This window comes from Eucyclogobius newberryi, unplaced genomic scaffold (genome assembly GCF_026437365.1).
Source record: "Eucyclogobius newberryi isolate DKJ021-1_F unplaced genomic scaffold, fEucNew1.0.hap1 SCAF_3, whole genome shotgun sequence".
Lineage (NCBI taxonomy): Eukaryota > Metazoa > Chordata > Actinopteri > Gobiiformes > Gobiidae > Eucyclogobius > Eucyclogobius newberryi.
In genome coordinates, this window is record NW_027315945.1 from 42,561,299 (window position 1) to 42,583,899 (window position 22,601).

Below are 22,601 nucleotides of genomic sequence, written 5' to 3' on the forward strand. Positions count from 1 at the left end.
CAGGATCTGAACCGGCTTTACAGGATCTGAACCGGCTTTACAGGATCTGAACCGGCTTTACAGATCCTGTAAAGCCGGTTCAGATCCTGTAAATCAGTTCCAGTGTCTTTAGTTTCTTCTTGGTTCTTGGGTTGAGTTGAATTTAAAGAGGATGTTGTTTGTCTGATGGTTCCACGTGGATCCTGACTGTTTTCTGTGCAGGTTCTCAGCTGGCCTGTTTCCATGGCAGCAGCACCTTGAGGACCCTTAAGGAGCGTTTCCACATGAACCTGACCGAGGATCAGCTCCAGGTCCTGGTCCAGACTCTGGTGGACGGCTCCATGAGGTCCCTGACCACCCGACTGTACGACGGCTTCCAGTACTTGACCAACGGCATCATGTGACCGGGTCTGGACCTGGGTCTGGACCTGGGTCTGGACCTGGGTCTGGACCTGGGTTTGGACCTGGGTCTGGACCTGGGTTTGGACCTGGCTCTGGACCTGGGTTTGGACCTGGGTCTGGACCTGGCTCTGGACCTGGCTCTGGACCTGGCTCTGGACCTGGCTCTGGACCTGGGTCTGGACGACCTGGGTTTGGACCTGGGTCTGGACCTGGGTCTGGACCTGGGTCTGGACCTGGGTCTGGACCTGGGTCTGGACCTGGCTCTGGACCTGGCTCTGGACCTGGGTCTGGACCTGGACTAAATCTATGCAAAACCAGGACCACGTCTGAACAAAGAGTTTTAGTTGGTTTAATGAACTTAATGTTGTTTTGTGTTAATTTAATCTTGTGTCTCTGTAAATGGAACTAAAGTTCCCACAATGCACCAGTGCTCTACAGCTCCCACAATGCACCAGTGTTCTGTCATTATCTGGCTCCTTTAAATATAAAAACTGCTGAACATCTTCAAAAATAATGAGTCAAACTTTGTTAAAATGGCAGAACTTTCTCTGTATTTCATTCCTCCTCCTCCCCTCCTCTCCTCCTCTTCGTCTCCTTGTCTCCTCCTCCCCTCCTCGTCTAATCCTCCTCTCTTCCTCCCCTCCTCCCCTCCTCCCCTCCTCGTCTCCTCCTCCCCTCCTCGTCTCCTCATCTAATCCTCCTCTCCTCCTCGTCTCCTCGTCTAATCCTCCTCTCTTCCTCCCCTCCTCCCCTCCTCCCCTCCTCGTCTCCTCCTCGTCTCCTCCTCCCCTCCTCGTCTCCTCATCTAATCCTCCTCTCCTCCTCGTCTCCTCTCCTCCTCGTCTCCTCCTCCTCGTCTCCTCCTCCTCGTCTCCTCGTCTCCTGCTGAGGCTGAACTGTGAAGTGTCTGTTTTTTATTGCACATTAAAGACACAGTTTGAAGTCGTGTTTATCTCTTCTTTATTAAATGAACATTAAACATTGATAAAAGGTCTTCCAGTCACATGACCGTGCTTCTGTGAGCTCATTGGTTCATTATAAAATCTATTCAGATCCAGAAAATCAGTTAAATCTTCTCCACGTAGTTTCCAGGAAACATTCCCTCTTTGTCCCGGAGCCGCCCGAACCACCAGCCGCTGGAGTCTGGAACCAAAAACAGACTAAACATGAGAACCACCAGCCGCTGGAGTCTGGAACCAAAAACAGACTAAACATGAGAACCACCAGCCGCTGGAGTCTGGAACCAAAAACAGACTAAACATGAGAACCACCAGCCGCTGGAGTCTGGAACCAAAAACAGACTAAACATGAGAACATCCAGCCGCTGGAGTCTGGAACCAAAAACAGACTAAACATGAGAACCACCAGCCGCTGGAGTCTGGAACCAAAAACAGACTAAACATGAGAACCACCAGCCGCTGGAGTCTGGAACCAAAAACAGACTAAACATGAGAACCACCAGCCGCTGGAGTCTGGAACCAAAAACAGACTAAACATGAGAACCACCAGCCGCTGGAGTCTGGAACCAAAAACAGACTAAACATGAGAACCACCAGCCGCTGGAGATTGGAACCAAAAACAGACTAAACATGAGAACCACCAGCCGCTGGAGTCTGGAACCAAAAACAGACTAAACATGAGAACCACCAGCCGCTGGAGTCTGGAACCAAAAACAGACTAAACATGAGAACCACCAGCCGCTGGAGTCTGGAACCAAAAACAGACTAAACATGAGAACCACCAGCCGCTGGAGTCTGGAACCAAAAACAGACTAAACATGAGAACCACCAGCCGCTGGAGTCTGGAACCAAAAACAGACTAAACATGAGAACCACCAGCCGCTGGAGTCTGGAACCAAAAACAGACTAAACATGAGAACCACCAGCCGCTGGAGTCTGGAACCAAAAACAGACTAAACATGAGAACCACCAGCCGCTGGAGTCTGGAACCAAAAACAGACTAAACATGAGAACCACCAGCCGCTGGAGTCTGGAACCAAAAACAGACTAAACATGAGAACCACCAGCCGCTGGAGTCTGGAACCAAAAACAGACTAAACATGAGAACCACCAGCCGCTGGAGTCTGGAACCAAAAACAGACTAAACATGAGAACCACCAGCCGCTGGAGTCTGGAACCAAAAACAGACTAAACATGAGAACCACCAGCCGCTGGAGTCTGGAACCAAAAACAGACTAAACATGAGAACCACCAGCCGCTGGAGTCTGGAACCAAAAACAGACTAAACATGAGAACCATCAGCCGCTGGAGTCTGGAACCAAAAACAGACTAAACATGAGAACCACCAGCCGCTGGAGTCTGGAACCAAAAACAGACTAAACATGAGAACCACCAGCCGCTGGAGTCTGGAACCAAAAACAGACTAAACATGAGAACCACCAGCCGCTGGAGTCTGGAACCAAAAACAGACTAAACATGAGAACCACCAGCCGCTGGAGTCTGGAACCAAAAACAGACTAAACATGAGAACCACCAGCCGCTGGAGTCTGGAACCAAAAACAGACTAAACATGAGAACCACCAGCCGCTGGAGTCTGGAACCAAAAACAGACTAAACATGAGAACCACCAGCCGCTGGAGTCTGGAACCAAAAACAGACTAAACATGAGAACCACCAGCCGCTGGAGTCTGGAACCAAAAACAAACTAAACATGAGAACCACCAGCCGCTGGAGTCTGGAACCAAAAACAGACTAAACATGAGAACATCCAGCCGCTGGAGTCTGGAACCAAAAACAGACTGAACATGAGAACCACCAGCCGCTGGAGTCTGGAACCAAAAACAGACTAAACATGAGAACCACCAGCCGCTGGAGTCTGGAACCAAAAACAGACTAAACATGAGAACCACCAGCCGCTGGAGTCTGGAACCAAAAACAGACTAAACATGAGAACCACCAGCCGCTGGAGTCTGGAACCAAAAACAGACTAAACATGAGAACCACCAGCCGCTGGAGTCTGGAACCAAAAACAGACTAAACATGAGAACATCCAGCCGCTGGAGTCTGGAACCAAAAACAGACTAAACATGAGAACCACCAGCCGCTGGAGTCTGGAACCAAAAACAGACTAAACATGAGAACCACCAGCCGCTGGAGTCTGGAACCAAAAACAGACTAAACATGAGAACCACCAGCCGCTGGAGTCTGGAACCAAAAACAGACTAAACATGAGAACCACCAGCCGCTGGAGTCTGGAACCAAAAACAGACTAAACATGAGAACCACCAGCCGCTGGAGTCTGGAACCAAAAACAGACTAAACATGAGAACCACCAGCCGCTGGAGTCTGGAACCAAAAACAGACTAAACATGAGAACCACCAGCCGCTGGAGTCTGGAACCAAAAACAGACTAAACATGAGAACCACCAGCCGCTGGAGTCTGGAACCAAAAACAGACTAAACATGAGAACCACCAGCCGCTGGAGTCTGGAACCAAAAACAGACTAAACATGAGAACCACCAGCCGCTGGAGTCTGGAACCAAAAACAGACTAAACATGAGAACCACCAGCCGCTGGAGTCTGGAACCAAAAACAGACTAAACATGAGAACCACCAGCCGCTGGAGTCTGGAACCAAAACAGACTAAACATGAGAACCTCCAGCCGCTGGAGTCTGGAACCAAAAACAGACTAAACATGAGAACCACCAGCCGCTGGAGTCTGGAACCAAAAACAGACTAAACATGAGAACCACCAGCCGCTGGAGTCTGGAACCAAAAACAGACTAAACATGAGAACCACCAGCCGCTGGAGTCTGGAACCAAAAACAGACTAAACATGAGAACCACCAGCCGCTGGAGTCTGGAACCAAAAACAGACTAAACATGAGAACCACCAGCCGCTGGAGTCTGGAACCAAAAACAGACTAAACATGAGAACCACCAGCCGCTGGAGTCTGGAACCAAAAACAGACTAAACATGAGAACCACCAGCCGCTGGAGTCTGGAACCAAAAACAGACTAAACATGAGAACCACCAGCCGCTGGAGTCTGGAACCAAAAACAGACTAAACATGAGAACCACCAGCCGCTGGAGTCTGGAACCAAAAACAGACTAAACATGAGAACCACCAGCCGCTGGAGTCTGGAACCAAAAACAGACTAAACATGAGAACCACCAGCCGCTGGAGTCTGGAACCAAAAACAGACTAAACATGAGAACCACCAGCCGCTGGAGTCTGGAACCAAAAACAGACTAAACATGAGAACCACCAGCCGCTGGAGTCTGGAACCAAAAACAGACTAAACATGAGAACCACCAGCCGCTGGAGTCTGGAACCAAAAACAGACTAAACATGAGAACCACCAGCCGCTGGAGTCTGGAACCAAAAACAGACTAAACATGAGAACCACCAGCCGCTGGAGTCTGGAACCAAAAACAGACTAAACATGAGAACCACCAGCCGCTGGAGTCTGGAACCAAAAACAGACTAAACATGAGAACCACCAGCCGCTGGAGTCTGGAACCAAAAACAGACTAAACATGAGAACCACCAGCCGCTGGAGTCTGGAACCAAAAACAGACTAAACATGAGAACCATCAGCCGCTGGAGTCTGGAACCAAAAACAGACTAAACATGAGAACCACCAGCCGCTGGAGTCTGGAACCAAAAACAGACTAAACATGAGAACCACCAGCCGCTGGAGTCTGGAACCAAAAACAGACTAAACATGAGAACCACCAGCCGCTGGAGTCTGGAACCAAAAACAGACTAAACATGAGAACCACCAGCCGCTGGAGTCTGGAACCAAAAACAGACTAAACATGAGAACCACCAGCCGCTGGAGTCTGGAACCAAAAACAGACTAAACATGAGAACCACCAGCCGCTGGAGTCTGGAACCAAAAACAGACTAAACATGAGAACCACCAGCCGCTGGAGTCTGGAACCAAAAACAGACTAAACATGAGAACCACCAGCCGCTGGAGTCTGGAACCAAAAACAAACTAAACATGAGAACCACCAGCCGCTGGAGTCTGGAACCAAAAACAGACTAAACATGAGAACATCCAGCCGCTGGAGTCTGGAACCAAAAACAGACTAAACATGAGAACCACCAGCCGCTGGAGTCTGGAACCAAAAACAGACTAAACATGAGAACCACCAGCCGCTGGAGTCTGGAACCAAAAACAGACTAAACATGAGAACCACCAGCCGCTGGAGTCTGGAACCAAAAACAGACTAAACATGAGAACCACCAGCCGCTGGAGTCTGGAACCAAAAACAGACTAAACATGAGAACCACCAGCCGCTGGAGTCTGGAACCAAAAACAGACTAAACATGAGAACATCCAGCCGCTGGAGTCTGGAACCAAAAACAGACTAAACATGAGAACCACCAGCCGCTGGAGTCTGGAACCAAAAACAGACTAAACATGAGAACCACCAGCCGCTGGAGTCTGGAACCAAAAACAGACTAAACATGAGAACCACCAGCCGCTGGAGTCTGGAACCAAAAACAGACTAAACATGAGAACCACCAGCCGCTGGAGTCTGGAACCAAAAACAGACTAAACATGAGAACCACCAGCCGCTGGAGTCTGGAACCAAAAACAGACTAAACATGAGAACCACCAGCCGCTGGAGTCTGGAACCAAAAACAGACTAAACATGAGAACCACCAGCCGCTGGAGTCTGGAACCAAAAACAGACTAAACATGAGAACCACCAGCCGCTGGAGTCTGGAACCAAAAACAGACTAAACATGAGAACCACCAGCCGCTGGAGTCTGGAACCAAAAACAGACTAAACATGAGAACCACCAGCCGCTGGAGTCTGGAACCAAAAACAGACTAAACATGAGAACCACCAGCCGCTGGAGTCTGGAACCAAAAACAGACTAAACATGAGAACCACCAGCCGCTGGAGTCTGGAACCAAAAACAGACTAAACATGAGAACCACCAGCCGCTGGAGTCTGGAACCAAAAACAGACTAAACATGAGAACCACCAGCCGCTGGAGTCTGGAACCAAAAACAGACTAAACATGAGAACCACCAGCCGCTGGAGTCTGGAACCAAAAACAGACTAAACATGAGAACCACCAGCCGCTGGAGTCTGGAACCAAAAACAGACTAAACATGAGAACCACCAGCCGCTGGAGTCTGGAACCAAAAACAGACTAAACATGAGAACCACCAGCCGCTGGAGTCTGGAACCAAAAACAGACTAAACATGAGAACCACCAGCCGCTGGAGTCTGGAACCAAAAACAGACTAAACATGAGAACCACCAGCCGCTGGAGTCTGGAACCAAAAACAGACTAAACATGAGAACCACCAGCCGCTGGAGTCTGGAACCAAAAACAGACTAAACATGAGAACCACCAGCCGCTGGAGTCTGGAACCAAAAACAGACTAAACATGAGAACCACCAGCCGCTGGAGTCTGGAACCAAAAACAGACTAAACATGAGAACCACCAGCCGCTGGAGTCTGGAACCAAAAACAGACTAAACATGAGAACCACCAGCCGCTGGAGTCTGGAACCAAAAACAGACTAAACATGAGAACCACCAGCCGCTGGAGTCTGGAACCAAAAACAGACTAAACATGAGAACCACCAGCCGCTGGAGTCTGGAACCAAAAACAGACTAAACATGAGAACCACCAGCCGCTGGAGTCTGGAACCAAAAACAGACTAAACATGAGAACCACCAGCCGCTGGAGTCTGGAACCAAAAACAGACTAAACATGAGAACCACCAGCCGCTGGAGTCTGGAACCAAAAACAGACTAAACATGAGAACCACCAGCCGCTGGAGTCTGGAACCAAAAACAGACTAAACATGAGAACCACCAGCCGCTGGAGTCTGGAACCAAAAACAGACTAAACATGAGAACCACCAGCCGCTGGAGTCTGGAACCAAAAACAGACTAAACATGAGAACCACCAGCCGCTGGAGTCTGGAACCAAAAACAGACTAAACATGAGAACCACCAGCCGCTGGAGTCTGGAACCAAAAACAGACTAAACATGAGAACCACCAGCCGCTGGAGTCTGGAACCAAAAACAGACTAAACATGAGAACCACCAGCCGCTGGAGTCTGGAACCAAAAACAGACTAAACATGAGAACCACCAGCCGCTGGAGTCTGGAACCAAAAACAGACTAAACATGAGAACCACCAGCCGCTGGAGTCTGGAACCAAAAACAGACTAAACATGAGAACCACCAGCCGCTGGAGTCTGGAACCAAAAACAGACTAAACATGAGAACCACCAGCCGCTGGAGTCTGGAACCAAAAACAGACTAAACATGAGAACCACCAGCCGCTGGAGTCTGGAACCAAAAACAGACTAAACATGAGAACCACCAGCCGCTGGAGTCTGGAACCAAAAACAGACTAAACATGAGAACATCCAGCCGCTGGAGTCTGGAACCAAAAACAGACTAAACATGAGAACCACCAGCCGCTGGAGTCTGGAACCAAAAACAGACTAAACATGAGAACCACCAGCCGCTGGAGTCTGGAACCAAAAACAGACTAAACATGAGAACCACCAGCCGCTGGAGTCTGGAACCAAAAACAGACTAAACATGAGAACATCCAGCCGCTGGAGTCTGGAACCAAAAACAGACTAAACATGAGAACCACCAGCCGCTGGAGTCTGGAACCAAAAACAGACTAAACATGAGAATCACCAGCCGCTGGAGTCTGGAACCAAAAACAGACTAAACATGAGAACCACCAGCCGCTGGAGTCTGGAACCAAAAACAGACTAAACATGAGAACATCCAGCCGCTGGAGTCTGGAACCAAAAACAGACTAAACATGAGAACCACCAGCCGCTGGAGTCTGGAACCAAAAACAGACTAAACATGAGAACCACCAGCCGCTGGAGTCTGGAACCAAAAACAGACTAAACATGAGAACCACCAGCCGCTGGAGTCTGGAACCAAAAACAGACTAAACATGAGAACCACCAGCCGCTGGAGTCTGGAACCAAAAACAGACTAAACATGAGAACCACCAGCCGCTGGAGTCTGGAACCAAAAACAGACTAAACATGAGAACCATCAGCCGCTGGAGTCTGGAACCAAAAACAGACTAAACATGAGAACCACCAGCCGCTGGAGTCTGGAACCAAAAACAGACTAAACATGAGAACCACCAGCCGCTGGAGTCTGGAACCAAAAACAGACTAAACATGAGAACCACCAGCCGCTGGAGTCTGGAACCAAAAACAAACTAAACATGAGAACCACCAGCCGCTGGAGTCTGGAACCAAAAACAGACTAAACATGAGAACATCCAGCCGCTGGAGTCTGGAACCAAAAACAGACTAAACATGAGAACATCCAGCCGCTGGAGTCTGGAACCAAAAACAGACTAAACATGAGAACCACCAGCCGCTGGAGTCTGGAACCAAAAACAGACTAAACATGAGAATCACCAGCCGCTGGAGTCTGGAACCAAAAACAGACTAAACATGAGAACCACCAGCCGCTGGAGTCTGGAACCAAAAACAGACTAAACATGAGAACATCCAGCCGCTGGAGTCTGGAACCAAAAACAGACTAAACATGAGAACCACCAGCCGCTGGAGTCTGGAACCAAAAACAGACTAAACATGAGAACCACCAGCCGCTGGAGTCTGGAACCAAAAACAGACTAAACATGAGAACCACCAGCCGCTGGAGTCTGGAACCAAAAACAGACTAAACATGAGAACCACCAGCCGCTGGAGTCTGGAACCAAAAACAGACTAAACATGAGAACCACCAGCCGCTGGAGTCTGGAACCAAAAACAGACTAAACATGAGAACCACCAGCCGCTGGAGTCTGGAACCAAAAACAGACTAAACATGAGAACCACCAGCCGCTGGAGTCTGGAACCAAAAACAGACTAAACATGAGAACCACCAGCCGCTGGAGTCTGGAACCAAAAACAGACTAAACATGAGAACCACCAGCCGCTGGAGTCTGGAACCAAAAACAGACTAAACATGAGAACCACCAGCCGCTGGAGTCTGGAACCAAAAACAGACTAAACATGAGAACCACCAGCCGCTGGAGTCTGGGATAAAAGAGACACAAACTGAACATGAGAGAATAAAAGAGACACAAACTGAACAACAACAGAGCTGGACCCGGAGGACATGAGAGAAAGAGTTGAAAATAAAGGCGTGGCATCAGAGAAAAAAAATGTAGTTATAATTGTCCCATTTTGACTATTGTCTTTTAAATTTGTCCTGAGTTTATTTGTTCCATTGTGCGTCTGTTCTGAGTTATAAGCCTCATAATCAGGGCTGGAGTTGTCCTTATTTTGATTTATTTCTTGATTGTAATAATTCCTTACGTGTAAATATCCTTCAACATATCAAAGCTTTTCAATAGATTTTCCTTTACAATCTGGTAATAAACTTGCCATATAAATCTAGAGACACTCGTCAAACAAAGGATCAGCTGCAGCAGCTGCTGCAGCTGCAGCAGCTGCTGCATCTGCAGCAGCAGAACAGTCGGAGTGGGAGGAGCCTAAAAACCATCTCAGGCTTCACAGTCGCCCCTGTCCAGACGGAGGGGGACGCTCCACCGTGAGCTCAGCCATGGACCCGCTGCAGTTTGTACACGTCCTGACATCGGAGTGGAGGACGCCGTCATCTCCTGCTGCACCGCTCTCTCTCTCACCTGGAGAAGCCTGGCAGCTCTGTGAGGATCCTGTTCTTTCATCTCTCCAGCGCCTTCAACACCATCAGCTCCTGAGGGACAAGCTGGAGACGGCTCCTGAGGGACAAGCTGGAGACGGCTCCTGAGGGACAAGCTGGAGACGGCTCCTGAGGGACAAGCTGGAGACGGCTGGTGTGGAGTACGACCTGCAGAGTGGATCCTGGACCACCTCACAGACCGACCCCAGTTTGTGAGAGCCCGGAACTGTGTGTCTGACACTCGGACCTGCAGTGTGGGGGCCCTGCAGTGGGGGACCTGCAGTGTGGGACCTGCAGTGTGGGGGAGCTGCAGTGTGGGACCTGCAGTGTGGGGGACCTGCAGTGTGGGGGCCCCAGGGCACTGTCCTCGCGCCCTTTCTCTTCACCCTCTACACTGCAGACCTCAGACATGGACAGCTGTGTCCTGCAGAAGTTCTCTGACCACTCTGCCATCATGGGACTCATCACAGACGATGATGTGGAGGACAGAGGACTGGAGCAGGACTTTGTGGAACCACCTCCTCATCAACGCAGAAGACCAAGGAGATGGAGGTGAACTTCCGTAGACGCCACGCCCCCCTCACCAGTGAACATCCAGGGACGGGACATTGAGAGAGTGACTCATACAAGGACCTGGTGTTTGAACCACAAACTGGACTCATAACACAGACTGTACAGGAAGAGCCAGAGTGGACTCCACCTCCTGAGGAGACTCAGGTCTTTTGGAGTGACAGGGCCACTCCTGACAGGGCCACTCCTGACAGGGCCACTCCTGAATACCTTCTCTGACTCTGTGGTGGCATCAGCTCCTGTAGGTGTGGCCTGCTGGAGCAGCAGCATCACAGAGAGGGAGAGGAAGAGGCTGGACAAAGTCATCAAGAAGTCCAGCTCCGTCCTGGGCTGTGCTCTGGACTCGGTGCAGGAGGTGGGGGACAGGAGGGTCCTGGCTAGATTCACATCTATGCTGGACCATGAGTGTCGCCCCCTGCAGGACACTATGTCCACTCTGGAGGACACTGTCCACTCTGGAGAGCAGCTTCACTGACTGATCCACCCTCGCTGTGTGAAGGAGACGTTTCACAGTCTGTCCTTCTGCTGCTGTCAGACTTTATAACAAACACTAACATAACCACGTGTAATACTGTCATACCCATGTGCAATATTGTCATACCCATGTGCAATACTGTCATACACATGTGCAATACTGTCATACCCATGTGCAATACTGTCATACCCATGTGCAATACTGTCATACACAAGTGCAATACTGTCATACCCATGTGCAATACTGTCATACCCATGTGCAATACTGTCATACCCATGTGCAATACTGCCATACCCATGTGCAATACTGAAATACCCACGTGCAATACTGACATACCCATGTGTAATCCTGTCATACCCATGTGCAATACTGACATACCCATGTGCAATACTGACATACCCTCGAGCAATACTGTCATACCCATGTGCAATACTGCCATATCCATGTGAAATACTGCCATACCCACGTGCAATACTGACATACCCATGTGCAATACTGCCATACCCATGTGCAATACTGTCATACCCAAGTGCAATACTGACATACCCATGTGCAATACTGCCATACCCATGTGCAATACTGTCATACCCAAGTGCAATACTGTCATACCCATGTGAAATACTGTCATACCCATGTGTAATACTGTCATACCCATGTGCAATACTGTCATACCCAAGTGCAATACTGTCATACCCATGTGTAATACTGTCATACCCATGTGAAATACTGACATACCCATGTGCAATACTGCCATACCCATGTGCAATACTGTCATACCCAAGTGCAATACTGTCATACCCATGTGTAATACTGTCATACCCATGTGCAATACTGTCATACCCATGTGCAATACTGACATACCCATGTAAAATACTGCCATACTCATGTGCAATCCTGTCATACCCATGTGCAATACTGCCATACCCACGTGCAATACTGTCATACCCACGTGCAATACTGTCATACCCATGTGCAATCCTGTCATATCCATGTGCAATACTGACATACCCATGTGCAATACTGTCATACCCATGTGCAATCCTGTCATACCCATGTGCAATACTGTCATAATCATGTGCAATACTGTCACATAGGATTAGGGGAGGGATTGTCGTGGATCTCGTACCTTGAGACAGGATCTCGATGACATCGTCGGTGTTGAAGCTCAGTTCGTCGGTGTCCTGAGCGTCGTAGGCCCAAAGCGCTCGACACTGAGGGGTCCGGGGCCGAGGTTTGGGACTGGGTTTGGGTCGATTGAGACCCGGGTCCGGCTTTAGGGTCTTGGACTTCCTCCTCTGCATCCTGAGGACACGGCAGGTTCAAGATCCAAACTGGGAATACAAACAATGGTGTGGGACTCACCCAGCGGCGCCGGTCTCAGGGACCTCCATGAAGCCCAGGTCCTCTGGTTGCCGCGGCGACACAATGCTGCGACGGTTTCCATGGAGACGCGGCAGGGTCGGCTGTTCCATTGATGACTGACGCAAAGAGCGCCCCCTGGAGACGCGCTTGTCACCTGCAACTGTCAGAGAGGAGGGGCAGAGGGTCAGAGGAGCAGAAGGTCAGAGGGTCAAAGGAGCAAAGGTCAGAGGGTCAGAGGAGCAGAGAAGAAGAGGTCAGAGGAGCAGAAGGTCAGAGGAGCAGAGGGTCAGAGGAGCAAAGGGTCAGAGGAGAAGAAGGTCAGAGAAGCAGAGGGTCAGAGGAGCAGAGGGTCCGAGGAGCAGAAGGTCAGAGGGTCCGAGGAGCAGAGGGTCAGAGGAGAAGAAGGTCAGAGAAGCAGAGGAGCAGAGGGTCAGAGGAGCAGAGGTCAGAGGGTCAGAGGAGCAGAGGTCAGAGGAGCAGAGGTCAGAGGAGCAGAGGAGCAGAAGGTCAGAGGAGCAGAGGTCAGAGGAACAAAGGTCAGAGGGTCAGAGGAGCAGAGGTCAGAAGAGCAGAGGGTCAGAGAAGCAGAGGTCAGAGGAGCAGAAGGTAAGAGGAGCAGAGGTCAGAGGAGCAGAGGTCAGAGGGTCAGAGGAGCAGAGGTCAGAGGAGCAGAAGGTCAGAGGAGCAGAGGGTCAGAGGAGCAGAAAAGCAGAGGGTCAGAGGAGCAGAGAAGTAGAGATCAGAGGGTCAGAGGAGCAGAGGTCAGAGGGTCAGAGGAGCAGAAGGTCAGAGGAGCAGAAGGTCAGAGGAGCAGAAGGTCAGAGGAGCAGAGGTTAGAGGGTCAAAGGAGCAAAGGTCAGAGGAGCAGAGGTCAGAGGAGCAGAGGAGCAGAAGGTCAGAGGAGCAGAGGTCAGAGGAACAAAGGTCAGAGGGTCAGAGAAGCAGGTCAGAGGAGCAAAGGGTCAGAGGAGAAGAAGGTCAGAGAAGCAGAGGGTCAGAGGAGAAGAAGGTCAGAGAAGCAGAGGAGCAGAGGGTCAGAGGGTCAGAGGAGCAGAGGTCAGAGGGTCAGAGGAGCAGAGGTCAGAGGAGCAGAGGTCAGAGGAGCAGAGGAGCAGAAGGTCAGAGGAGCAGAGGTCAGAGGAACAAAGGTCAGAGGGTCAGAGGAGCAGAGGTCAGAAGAGCAGAGGGTCAGAGAAGCAGAGGTCAGAGGAGCAGAAGGTAAGAGGAGCAGAGGTCAGAGGAGCAGAGGTCAGAGGGTCAGAGGAGCAGAGAAGTAGAGATCAGAGGGTCAGAGGAGCAGAGGTCAGAGGGTCAGAGGAGCAGAGGGTCAGAGGAGCAGAGGAGAAGAGAAGCAGAAGGTCAGAAGGTCAGAGGGTCAGAGGGTCAGAGGGTCAGACCTATGTTGCGCTGCTGCTGCAGCTGCTGTTGTTTGTGGGCGTGGCCATGGGTGGTGCTGTGGGCGTTACTTATGTAGCGGCTTTTCCTCTTGTCGATCCGAGTCGGACCTGATCAAACACAGAGAGAACACTGAGGGTTAAGTCTTAGGTCTTGGGTCTTAGGGTTAGGGTTAGGGTTAGGTCTTAGGTTTAGGTCTTAGGGTTAGGGTTAGGTCTTAGGGTTAGGGTTAGGTCTTAGGTTTAGGTCTTAGGGTTAGGGTTAGGTCTTAGGGTTAGGTCTTAGGTCTTAGGGTTAGGGTTAGGTCTTAGGTCTTAGGGTTAGGTCTTAGGGTTAGGGTTAGGTCTTAGGGTTAGGGTTAGGGTTAGGTCTTAGGTCTTAGGGTTAGGGTTAGGGTTAGGTCTTAGGGTTAGGGTTAGGTCTTAGGGTTAGGTCTTAGGTCTTAGGCTTAGGTCTTACGTGAGTCCTTGGGCAGTCCTGGTCCCACCGTCACCTGCAGGACTTTCCCGCTCGGCTTCAGGACGGCCTCTTCTCCTCGTCCCAAAGAAAACTGGATCTGTCGAGATCCACCCGAGCTGAAGGGGCCCCAGCCCCCCTTCTTCACCTTAAACTCCAGCCTGAGGCAGGGTCAGACAGGGACAGACAGGGTCAGACAGGGTCAGAATGGGTCTAGACCAGGACTAACAGGTTCAGAACAGGGACTAAACCAGGACTAACAGGCTCAGAACAGGGACTAAACCAGGACTAACAGGCTCAGAACAGGGACTAAACCAGGACTAACAGGCTCAGAACAGGGACTAAACCAGGACTAACAGGCTCAGAACAGGGACTAAACCAGGACTAACAGGCTCAGAACAGGGACTAAACCAGGACTAACAGGCTCAGAACAGGGACTAAACCAGGACTAACAGGCTCAGAATGGGGACTAAACCAGGACAAACAGGGTCAGAACAGGGACTAAACCAGGACTAACAGGTTCAGAACAGGGACTAAACCAGGACTAACAGGCTCAGAACAGGGACTAAACCAGGACTAACAGGCTCAGAACAGGGACTAAACCAGGACTAACAGGGTCAGAACAGGGACTAAACCAGGACAAACAGGGTCAGAACAGGGACTAAACCAGGACAAACAGGGTCAGAACAGGGACTAAACCAGGACTAACAGGTTCAGAACAGGGACTAAACCAGGACTAACAGGCTCAGAACAGGGACTAAACCAGGACTAACAGGCTCAGAACAGGGACTAAACCAGAACTAACAGGCTCAGAATGGGGACTAAACCAGGACTAACAGGCTCAGAACAGGGACTAAACCAGGACAAACAGGGTCAGAACAGGGACTAAACCAGGACTAACAGGCTCAGAACAGGGACTAAACCAGGACTAACAGGTTCAGAACAGGGACTAAACCAGGACTAACAGGCTCAGAACAGGGACTAAACCAGGACTAACAGGCTCAGAACAGGGACTAAACCAGGACTAACAGGGTCAGAACAGAGACTATACCAGGACAAACAGGGTCAGAACAGGGACTAAACCAGGACTAACAGGTTCAGAACAGGGACTAAACCAGGACTAACAGGCTCAGAACAGGGACTAAACCAGGACTAACAGGCTCAGAACAGGGACTAAACCAGGACTAACAGGCTCAGAACAGGGACTAAACCAGAACTAACAGGCTCAGAATGGGGACTAAACCAGGACTAACAGGCTCAGAACAGGGACTAAACCAGGACTAACAGGCTCAGAACAGGGACTAAACCAGGACAAACAGGCTCAGAACAGGGACTAAACCAGGTTAAAACAGGGTCAGAACAGGGACTAAACCAGGTTAAAACAGGGTCAGGACCAGGTCCAAACCGGCTCCTTCGATATAAATTATTGATACGATATTTGTCAGAACTGATCAAACCCAAACTCTGACCACGAAGAAGAAACAGCCCACAAACCACACTTAGACCCGTTTTAGACCCGGTTTAGACCCGGTTTGGACTCGGTTTGGACCCGGTTTAGACCTGGTTTAGACCTGGTTTAGACCCGGTTTAGACCCGGTTTAGACCTGGTTTAGACCCGGTTTAGACCCGGTTTAGACTCGGTTTAGACTCGGTTTAGACCCGGTTTAGACCCGGTTTAGACCCGGTTTAGACCCGGTTTAGACCCGGTTTAGACCTGGTTTAGACCTGGTTTAGAACTCAGTGTAGACTCGGTTTGGACCTGGTTTAGACCTGGTTTAGACCTGGTTTAGACCCGGTTTAGACCTGGTTTAGACCCGGTTTAGACCCGGTTTAGACCCGGTTTAGACCCGGTTTAGACCTGGTTTAGACCTGGTTTAGAACTCAGTGTAGACTCGGTTTGGACCTGGTTTAGACCTGGTTTAGACCTGGTTTAGACCCGGTTTAGACCCGGTTTAGACCTGGTTTAGACCCGGTTTAGACCCGGTTTAGACCCGGTTTAGACCCGGTTTAGGACTCACAGGTTGTTGAACTTCAGGGGCAGTTTCTTGTGGCGTTTGACGAGGAGACTCAGGAACTCGGTCTTGAAGACGCTCTGAAGGACAGAGTCGTACTCTTCCTCATGGACCACGAACAGGTCGTCCTGGAGACAGCTGAGCCAATCAGAGCAGAGAGAGGGTTACAGCTGAGCCAATCAGAGCAGAGAGAGGGTTACAGCTGAGCCAATCAGAGCAGAGAGAGGGTTACAGCTGAGCCAATCAGAGCAGAGAGAGGGTTACAGCTGAGCCAATCAGAGCAGAGAGAGGGTTACAGCTGAGCCAATCAGAGCAGAGAGAGGGTTACAGCTGAGCCAATCAGAGCAGAGAGAGGGTTACAGCTGAGCCAATCAGAGCAGAGAAAATGTAAGTCTGCAACTAACGGTTATTTTAGTGTTTGTCGTGATTTTTTCTATTGAGACTCAGGTAATAAAGGGGTAAATGCTTCTGTGGTGATAAAGGGGTAAATGCTTCTGTGGTGATAAAGGGGTAAATGCTTCTGTGGTAATAAAGGGGTAAATGCTTCTGTGGTGATAAAGGGGTAAATGCTTCTGTGGTAATAAAGGGGTAAATGCTTCTGTGGTGATAAAGGGGTAAATGCTTCTGTGGTGATAAAGGGGTAAATGCTTCTGTGGTAATAAAGGGGTAAATGCTTCTGTGGTGATAAAGGGGTAAATGCTTCTGTGGTGATAAAGGGGTAAATGCTTCTGTGGTGATAAAGGGGTAAATGCTTCTGTGGTGATAAAGGGGTAAATGCTTCTGTGGTAATAAAGGGGTAAATGCTTCTGTGGTGATAAAGGGGTAAATGCTTCTGTGGTGATAAAGGGGTAAATGCTTCTGTGGTGATAAAGGGGTATATGCTTCTGTGGTAATAAAGGGGTAAATGCTTCTGTGGTGATAAAGGGGTAAATGCTTCTGTGGTGATAAAGGGGTAAATGCTTCTGTGGTGATAAAGGGGTAAATGCTTCTGTGGTAATAAAGGGGTAAATGCTTCTGTGGTAAGAAAGGGGTAAATGCTTCTGTGGTGATAAAGGGGTAAAGGGGTAATGCTTCTGTGGTGATAAAGGGGTAAATGCTTCTGTGGTAATAAAGGGGTAAATGCTTCTGTGGTAATAAAGGGGTAAATGCTTCTGTGGTGATAAAGGGGTATATGCTTCTGTGGTAATAAAGGGGTAAATGCTTCTGTGGTGATAAAGGGGTATATGCTTCTGTGGTAATAAAGGGGTAAATGCTTCTGTGGTAATAAAGGGGTAAATGCTTCTGTGGTGATAAAGGGGTATATGCTTCTGTGGTAATAAAGGGGTAAATGCTTCTGTGGTAATAAAGGGGTAAATGCTTCTGTGGTGATAAAGGGGTAAATGCTTCTGTGGTGATAAAGGGGTATATGCTTCTGTGGTAATAAAGGGGTAAATGCTTCTGTGGTGATAAAGGGGTAAATGCTTCTGTGGTGATAAAGGGGTAAATGCTTCTGTGGTAATAAAGGGGTAAATGCTTCTGTGGTGATAAAGGGGTAAATGCTTCTGTGGTAATAAAGGGGTAAATGCTTCTGTGGTGATAAAGGGGTAAATGCTTCTGTGGTAATAAAGGGGTAAATGCTTCTGTGGTGATAAAGGGGTAAATGCTTCTGTGGTGATAAAGGGGTAAATGCTTCTGTGGTGATAAAGGGGTATATGCTTCTGTGGTAATAAAGGGGTAAATGCTTCTGTGGTGATAAAGGGGTAAATGTTTCTGTGGTGATAAAGGGGTAAATGCTTCTGTGGTAATAAAGGGGTAAATGCTTCTGTGGTGATAAAGGGGTAAATGCTTCTGTGGTGATAAAGGGGTAAATGCTTCTGTGGTGATAAAGGGGTAAATGCTTCTGTGGTGATAAAGGGGTAAATGCTTCTGTGGTGATAAAGGGGTAAATGCTTCTGTGGTGATAAAGGGGTAAATGCTTCTGTGGTAATAAAGGGGTAAATGCTTCTGTGGTAATAAAGGGGTAAATGCTTCTGTGGTGATAAAGGGGTAAATGCTTCTGTGGTGATAAAGGGGTAAATGCTTCTGTGGTGATAAAGGGGTAAATGCTTCTGTGGTAATAAAGGGGTAAATGCTTCTGTGGTAATAAAGGGGTAAATGCTTCTGTGGTGATAAAGGGGTAAATGCTTCTGTGGTGATAAAGGGGTAAATGCTTCTGTGGTGATAAAGGGGTAAATGCTTCTGTGGTGATAAAGGGGTAAATGCTTCTGTGGTGATAAAGGGGTAAATGCTTCTGTGGTGATAAAGGGGTAAATGCTTCTGTGGTAATAAAGGGGTAAATGCTTCTGTGGTGATAAAGGGGTAAATGCTTCTGTGGTGATAAAGGGGTAAATGCTTCTGTGGTGATAAAGGGGTAAATGCTTCTGTGGTGATAAAGGGGTAAATGCTTCTGTGGTAATAAAGGGGTAAATGCTTCTGTGGTGATAAAGGGGTAAATGCTTCTGTGGTGATAAAGGGGTAAATGCTTCTGTGGTGATAAAGGGGTAAATGCTTCTGTGGTGATAAAGGGGTAAATGCTTCTGTGGTGATAAAGGGGTAAATGCTTCTGTGGTGATAAAGGGGTTTCATCACCTAAGGGACACAGACTGGATCTTCTGGACCTCAATCTTCCTTTTCAGGACTTCCTGGATCTGACCTTTGTCCGCTCCCTGCTTCACTTTCTCTCGTCCAATCAGGTAAAGGTATTTAGGGGTCAGGATGAGGTCACGCTTCACGCTCTGAGACACAATCAGAAAACAACAGTAAAAACAATCTCAAAAGACCCTAAACCCTAGAGTAGAAGATAAAGCTGGAGTACAATTGTGATAACCCCCTGACCCTGACCCTAACCCCCTGACCCCGACCCCCTGACCCTAACCCCCTGACCCCTTGACCCTAACCCCCTGACCCTAAGCCCTTGACCCTAACCCCCTGACCCTGACCCCCTGACCTTAACCCCCTGACCCTAACCCCCTGACCTCTTGACCCTAACCCCCTGACCCTAACCCCCTGACCCTGACCCCTTGACCCTAACCCCCTGACCCTAAGCCCTTGACCCTAACCCCCTGACCCTGACCCCCTGACCTTAACCCCCTGACCCTAACCCCCTGACCCCTTGACCCTAACCCCCTGACCCTCTGACCCTAAACCCCTGACCCTAACCCCCTGACCGCTTGACCCTAACCCCCTGACCCTAACCCCCTGACCCTGACCCTCTGACCCTAACCCCCTGACCCTAACCCCCTGACCTCTTGACCCTAACCCCCTGACCCTAACCCCCTGACCCTGACCCTCTGACCCTAACCCCCTGACCCTAACCCCCTGACCCCTTGACCCTAACCCCCTGACCCTAAGCCCTCAGGTCTCGTGTCTCGGGGTCCTGTCTCAGGGGGTCTCCGGGTCTCGGGTCTCGTGTCTCGGGGTCTCAGGGTCTCCGGGTCTCGGGGTCTCAGGTCTCGTGGTCCTGTCTCGGGGGGTCTCCGGGTCTCGTGTCTCGGGGTCTCGTGTCTCGGGGTCTTGTCTCGGGGGGTCTCGGGGTCTCAGGGTCTCGGGGTCTCAGGTCTCGTGTCTCGGGGTCCTGTCTCGGGGGGTCTCCGGGTCTCGGGTCTCGGGTCTTGTGTCTCGGGGTCTCGTGTCTCGGGTCTCGGGGTCCTGTCTCAGGGGGTCTCGGGGTCTCAGGTCTCGGGGTCTCAGGTCTCGTGTCTCGGGGTCCTGTCTCAGGGGGTCTCGGGGTCTCGTGTCTCGGGGTCCTGTCTCGGGGGTCTCGGGGTCTCAGGTCTCGTGTCTCGGGGTCCTGTCTCGGGGGGTCTCCGGGTCTCGGGTCTCGTGTCTCGGGGTCCTGTCTCGGGGGGTCTCCGGGTCTCGGGTCTCGGGTCTTGTGTCTCGGGGTCTCGTGTCTCGGGGTCCTGTCTCAGGGGGTCTCGGGGTCTCAGGTCTCGGGGTCTCAGGTCTTGTGTCTCGGGGTCCTGTCTCAGGGGGTCTCGGGGTCTCAGGTCTCGTGTCTCGGGGTCCTGTCTCAGGGGGTCTCGTGTCTCGGGGTCCTGTCTCAGCGGGTCTCGGGGTCTCAGGTCTCGTGTCTCGGGGGGTCTCCGGGTCTCGTGTCTCGGGGTCCTGTCTCGGGGGGTCTCCGGGTCTCGGGTCTTGTGTCTCGGGGTCTCGTGTCTCGGGTCTCGGGGTCCTGTCTCAGGGGGTCTCGGGGTCTCAGGTCTCGGGGTCTCAGGTCTTGTGTCTCGGGGTCCTGTCTCAGGGGGTCTCGGGGTCTCAGGTCTCGTGTCTCGGGGTCCTGTCTCAGGGGGTCTCAGGTCTCGTGTCTCGGGGTCTCGGCTCTGGACTCACCCTGAACCTTCGGTCGTACTTGAGGACGACGTCTGCAAACTCCACTCGCTCTCTTCTCCCGATGAACGCTCGGATCTCGGGCTGAAGATCCAGACCGATGTAATCGCCCACGAAGTTCCTGTTCAGACTGTTCCTGCCACGCTCCTTCTTATTCAGGAGGATGTCCGAGGCTGAAGAGGAACCAGAACTGGATCTAGAACTGGGTCTAGAGCAGGACTAAAGCAGAACTAAAGCAGGACTAAAGCAGAACTAAAGCAGAACTAAAGCAGGTCTAAAGCAGAACTAAAGCAGGACTAAAGCAGGACTAAAACAGGACTAAAGCAGGTCTAAAGCAGGTCTAAAGCAGAACTAAAGCAGGACTAAAGCAGGACTAAAGCAGGACTAAAGCAGAACTAAAGCAGGACTAAAGCAGGACTAAAGCAGGTCTAAAGCAGGACTAAAGCAGGTCTAAAGCAGGACTAAAGCAGGACTAAAGCAGGACTAAAGCAGAACTAAAGCAGGACTAAAGCAGGACTAAAGCAGGTCTAAAGCAGGACTAAAGCAGGACTAAAGCAGGACTAAAGCAGGTCTAAAGCAGGACTAAAGCAGGACTAAAGCAGGTCTAAAGCAGGACTAAAGCAGGTCTAAAGCAGGTCTAAAGCAGGACTAAAGCAGGTCTAAAGCAGGACTAAAGCAGGACTAAAGCAGGACTAAAGCAGAACTAAATCAGGTCTAAAGCAGAACTAAAGCAGGACTAAAGCAGGTCTAAAGCAGGTCTAAAGCAGGACTAAAGCAGGACTAAAGCGGGACTGACCTTCTTGTCTCATCTTGACGTACTTCCGCACTGCCACGTGTTTCCTCCAGGCTTTCTGAATGACTCGAGCGTAACCGTTGTACTTCCGCTCTCTCATCTCCTCCAACAAGAACAGCTGCAGGGCATCAGGGTTAAAGGTCAAGGGTTAAAGGTCAAAGGTTAAAGTCATCAGGGTTAAAGGTCAAGGGTTAAAGGTCAAGGGTTAAAGGCATCAAGGTTTCGGTGATCGTTATGGCAACGCCATAACAATTATGACATGGGTCTCATTGACTTTTTTGATGGGGATGCTAAAATTGAGTTGTGTGTCAAATTTCATATAATTTCGCAAAACTAAACATTTAACCTCCATATAAAATCTGTAGGGGGCGCTGTGGCGCCAAATGAATTTATTTCACTTCAAGTAGGTTTAGGGCAAAGAGTTTAACAACTGATTCTAATTTGACGCAATTCGGACTTTATCTGCGCAAACGGCAGAAATTTTAAATATGGGAGATTTCTGAAATTCTAGCTACAGTTTGCGGCTTCGCCGCACAGAGACCGTGACAGGTATCAATGTAATTTGGATAACTTTTGATGTCCCACTCCTCAGTAGCATTTTCACCAAATTTCAGCTTTTTAGGGCCAACGCCCTGGGAGGAGTTCATAAAAGTACCACGTTTGGAAAAACTCCAGAGTCATGCTTAGCCATTTTTGAAGCAATATGGCCGACATTTGGTTGGGCGGACGGCGTTGCCGTAATAATATTTTTTACTTCTCTTGTCACATCTACCTCTGCGCCAAATTTCATGATTCTACGATCAGATTTTTTTTGGGTCATTTCCCATCTCTCAATGCATTTTTGGTACATTTGGGGGCGCTGACGCACCAATTTTTTTATTTTAGGAAAGGGAAATAGCCAGAATGTAGAGGCACGATTTTTAGAGGTGTGAACATTTTTGTGACTTTTCGTCAATGTTCACTGGGTGAAAAATAGGGGGGTTGGTCCCGAGAAGAAGAAGAAGAAGAAGAAGAAGAATATTCCGATGCGAAAACAATGTTTCCCATTTTTCAAATATCATAAACTATACATTTTCGGAAAGCGCTCGCGCTTTCCTACCTCATGGTGTGGGTCCCTGGTCACTGACAGGTACTTTCGTTAATT

At 49.8% G+C, this 22,601-nt stretch overlaps 2 protein-coding genes across 5 annotated transcripts in view; one reads left to right on the top strand and one right to left on the bottom strand.

Annotated features, from left to right (window-relative positions):
* pi4kb (phosphatidylinositol 4-kinase, catalytic, beta) overlaps window positions 1–22,601 on the top strand; it is a 116,299-nt gene that overhangs the window by 26,317 nt on the left and 67,381 nt on the right. The window contains exon 16 of one of the 4 annotated variants that reach the window (XM_072461395.1): window positions 202–399. In XM_072461395.1, coding sequence (XP_072317496.1) covers window positions 202–383 — 182 coding nt within the window. In that variant the 3' untranslated portion in view covers window positions 384–399. Of the gene's footprint in view, window positions 1–201; window positions 1,236–22,601 lie in introns of those variants that run through there. The other 3 variants (XM_072461394.1, XM_072461396.1, XM_072461397.1) reach the window with 3 other exon arrangements.
* The window catches only part of myo1eb (myosin IEb), a 102,604-nt gene continuing 81,389 nt past the window's right edge, over window positions 1,387–22,601 (bottom strand). The window contains exons 20-28 of the mRNA XM_072461393.1: window positions 21,461–21,575; window positions 20,668–20,837; window positions 18,925–19,070; window positions 16,324–16,455; window positions 14,309–14,466; window positions 13,852–13,959; window positions 12,455–12,614; window positions 12,219–12,394; window positions 1,387–1,524 (exon numbers count right to left, since the gene is read on the bottom strand). Of these exons, the coding sequence (XP_072317494.1) occupies window positions 1,448–1,524; window positions 12,219–12,394; window positions 12,455–12,614; window positions 13,852–13,959; window positions 14,309–14,466; window positions 16,324–16,455; window positions 18,925–19,070; window positions 20,668–20,837; window positions 21,461–21,575 (1,242 nt within the window). The 3' untranslated portion in view covers window positions 1,387–1,447. The remainder of the gene's footprint in view (window positions 1,525–12,218; window positions 12,395–12,454; window positions 12,615–13,851; window positions 13,960–14,308; window positions 14,467–16,323; window positions 16,456–18,924; window positions 19,071–20,667; window positions 20,838–21,460; window positions 21,576–22,601) is intronic.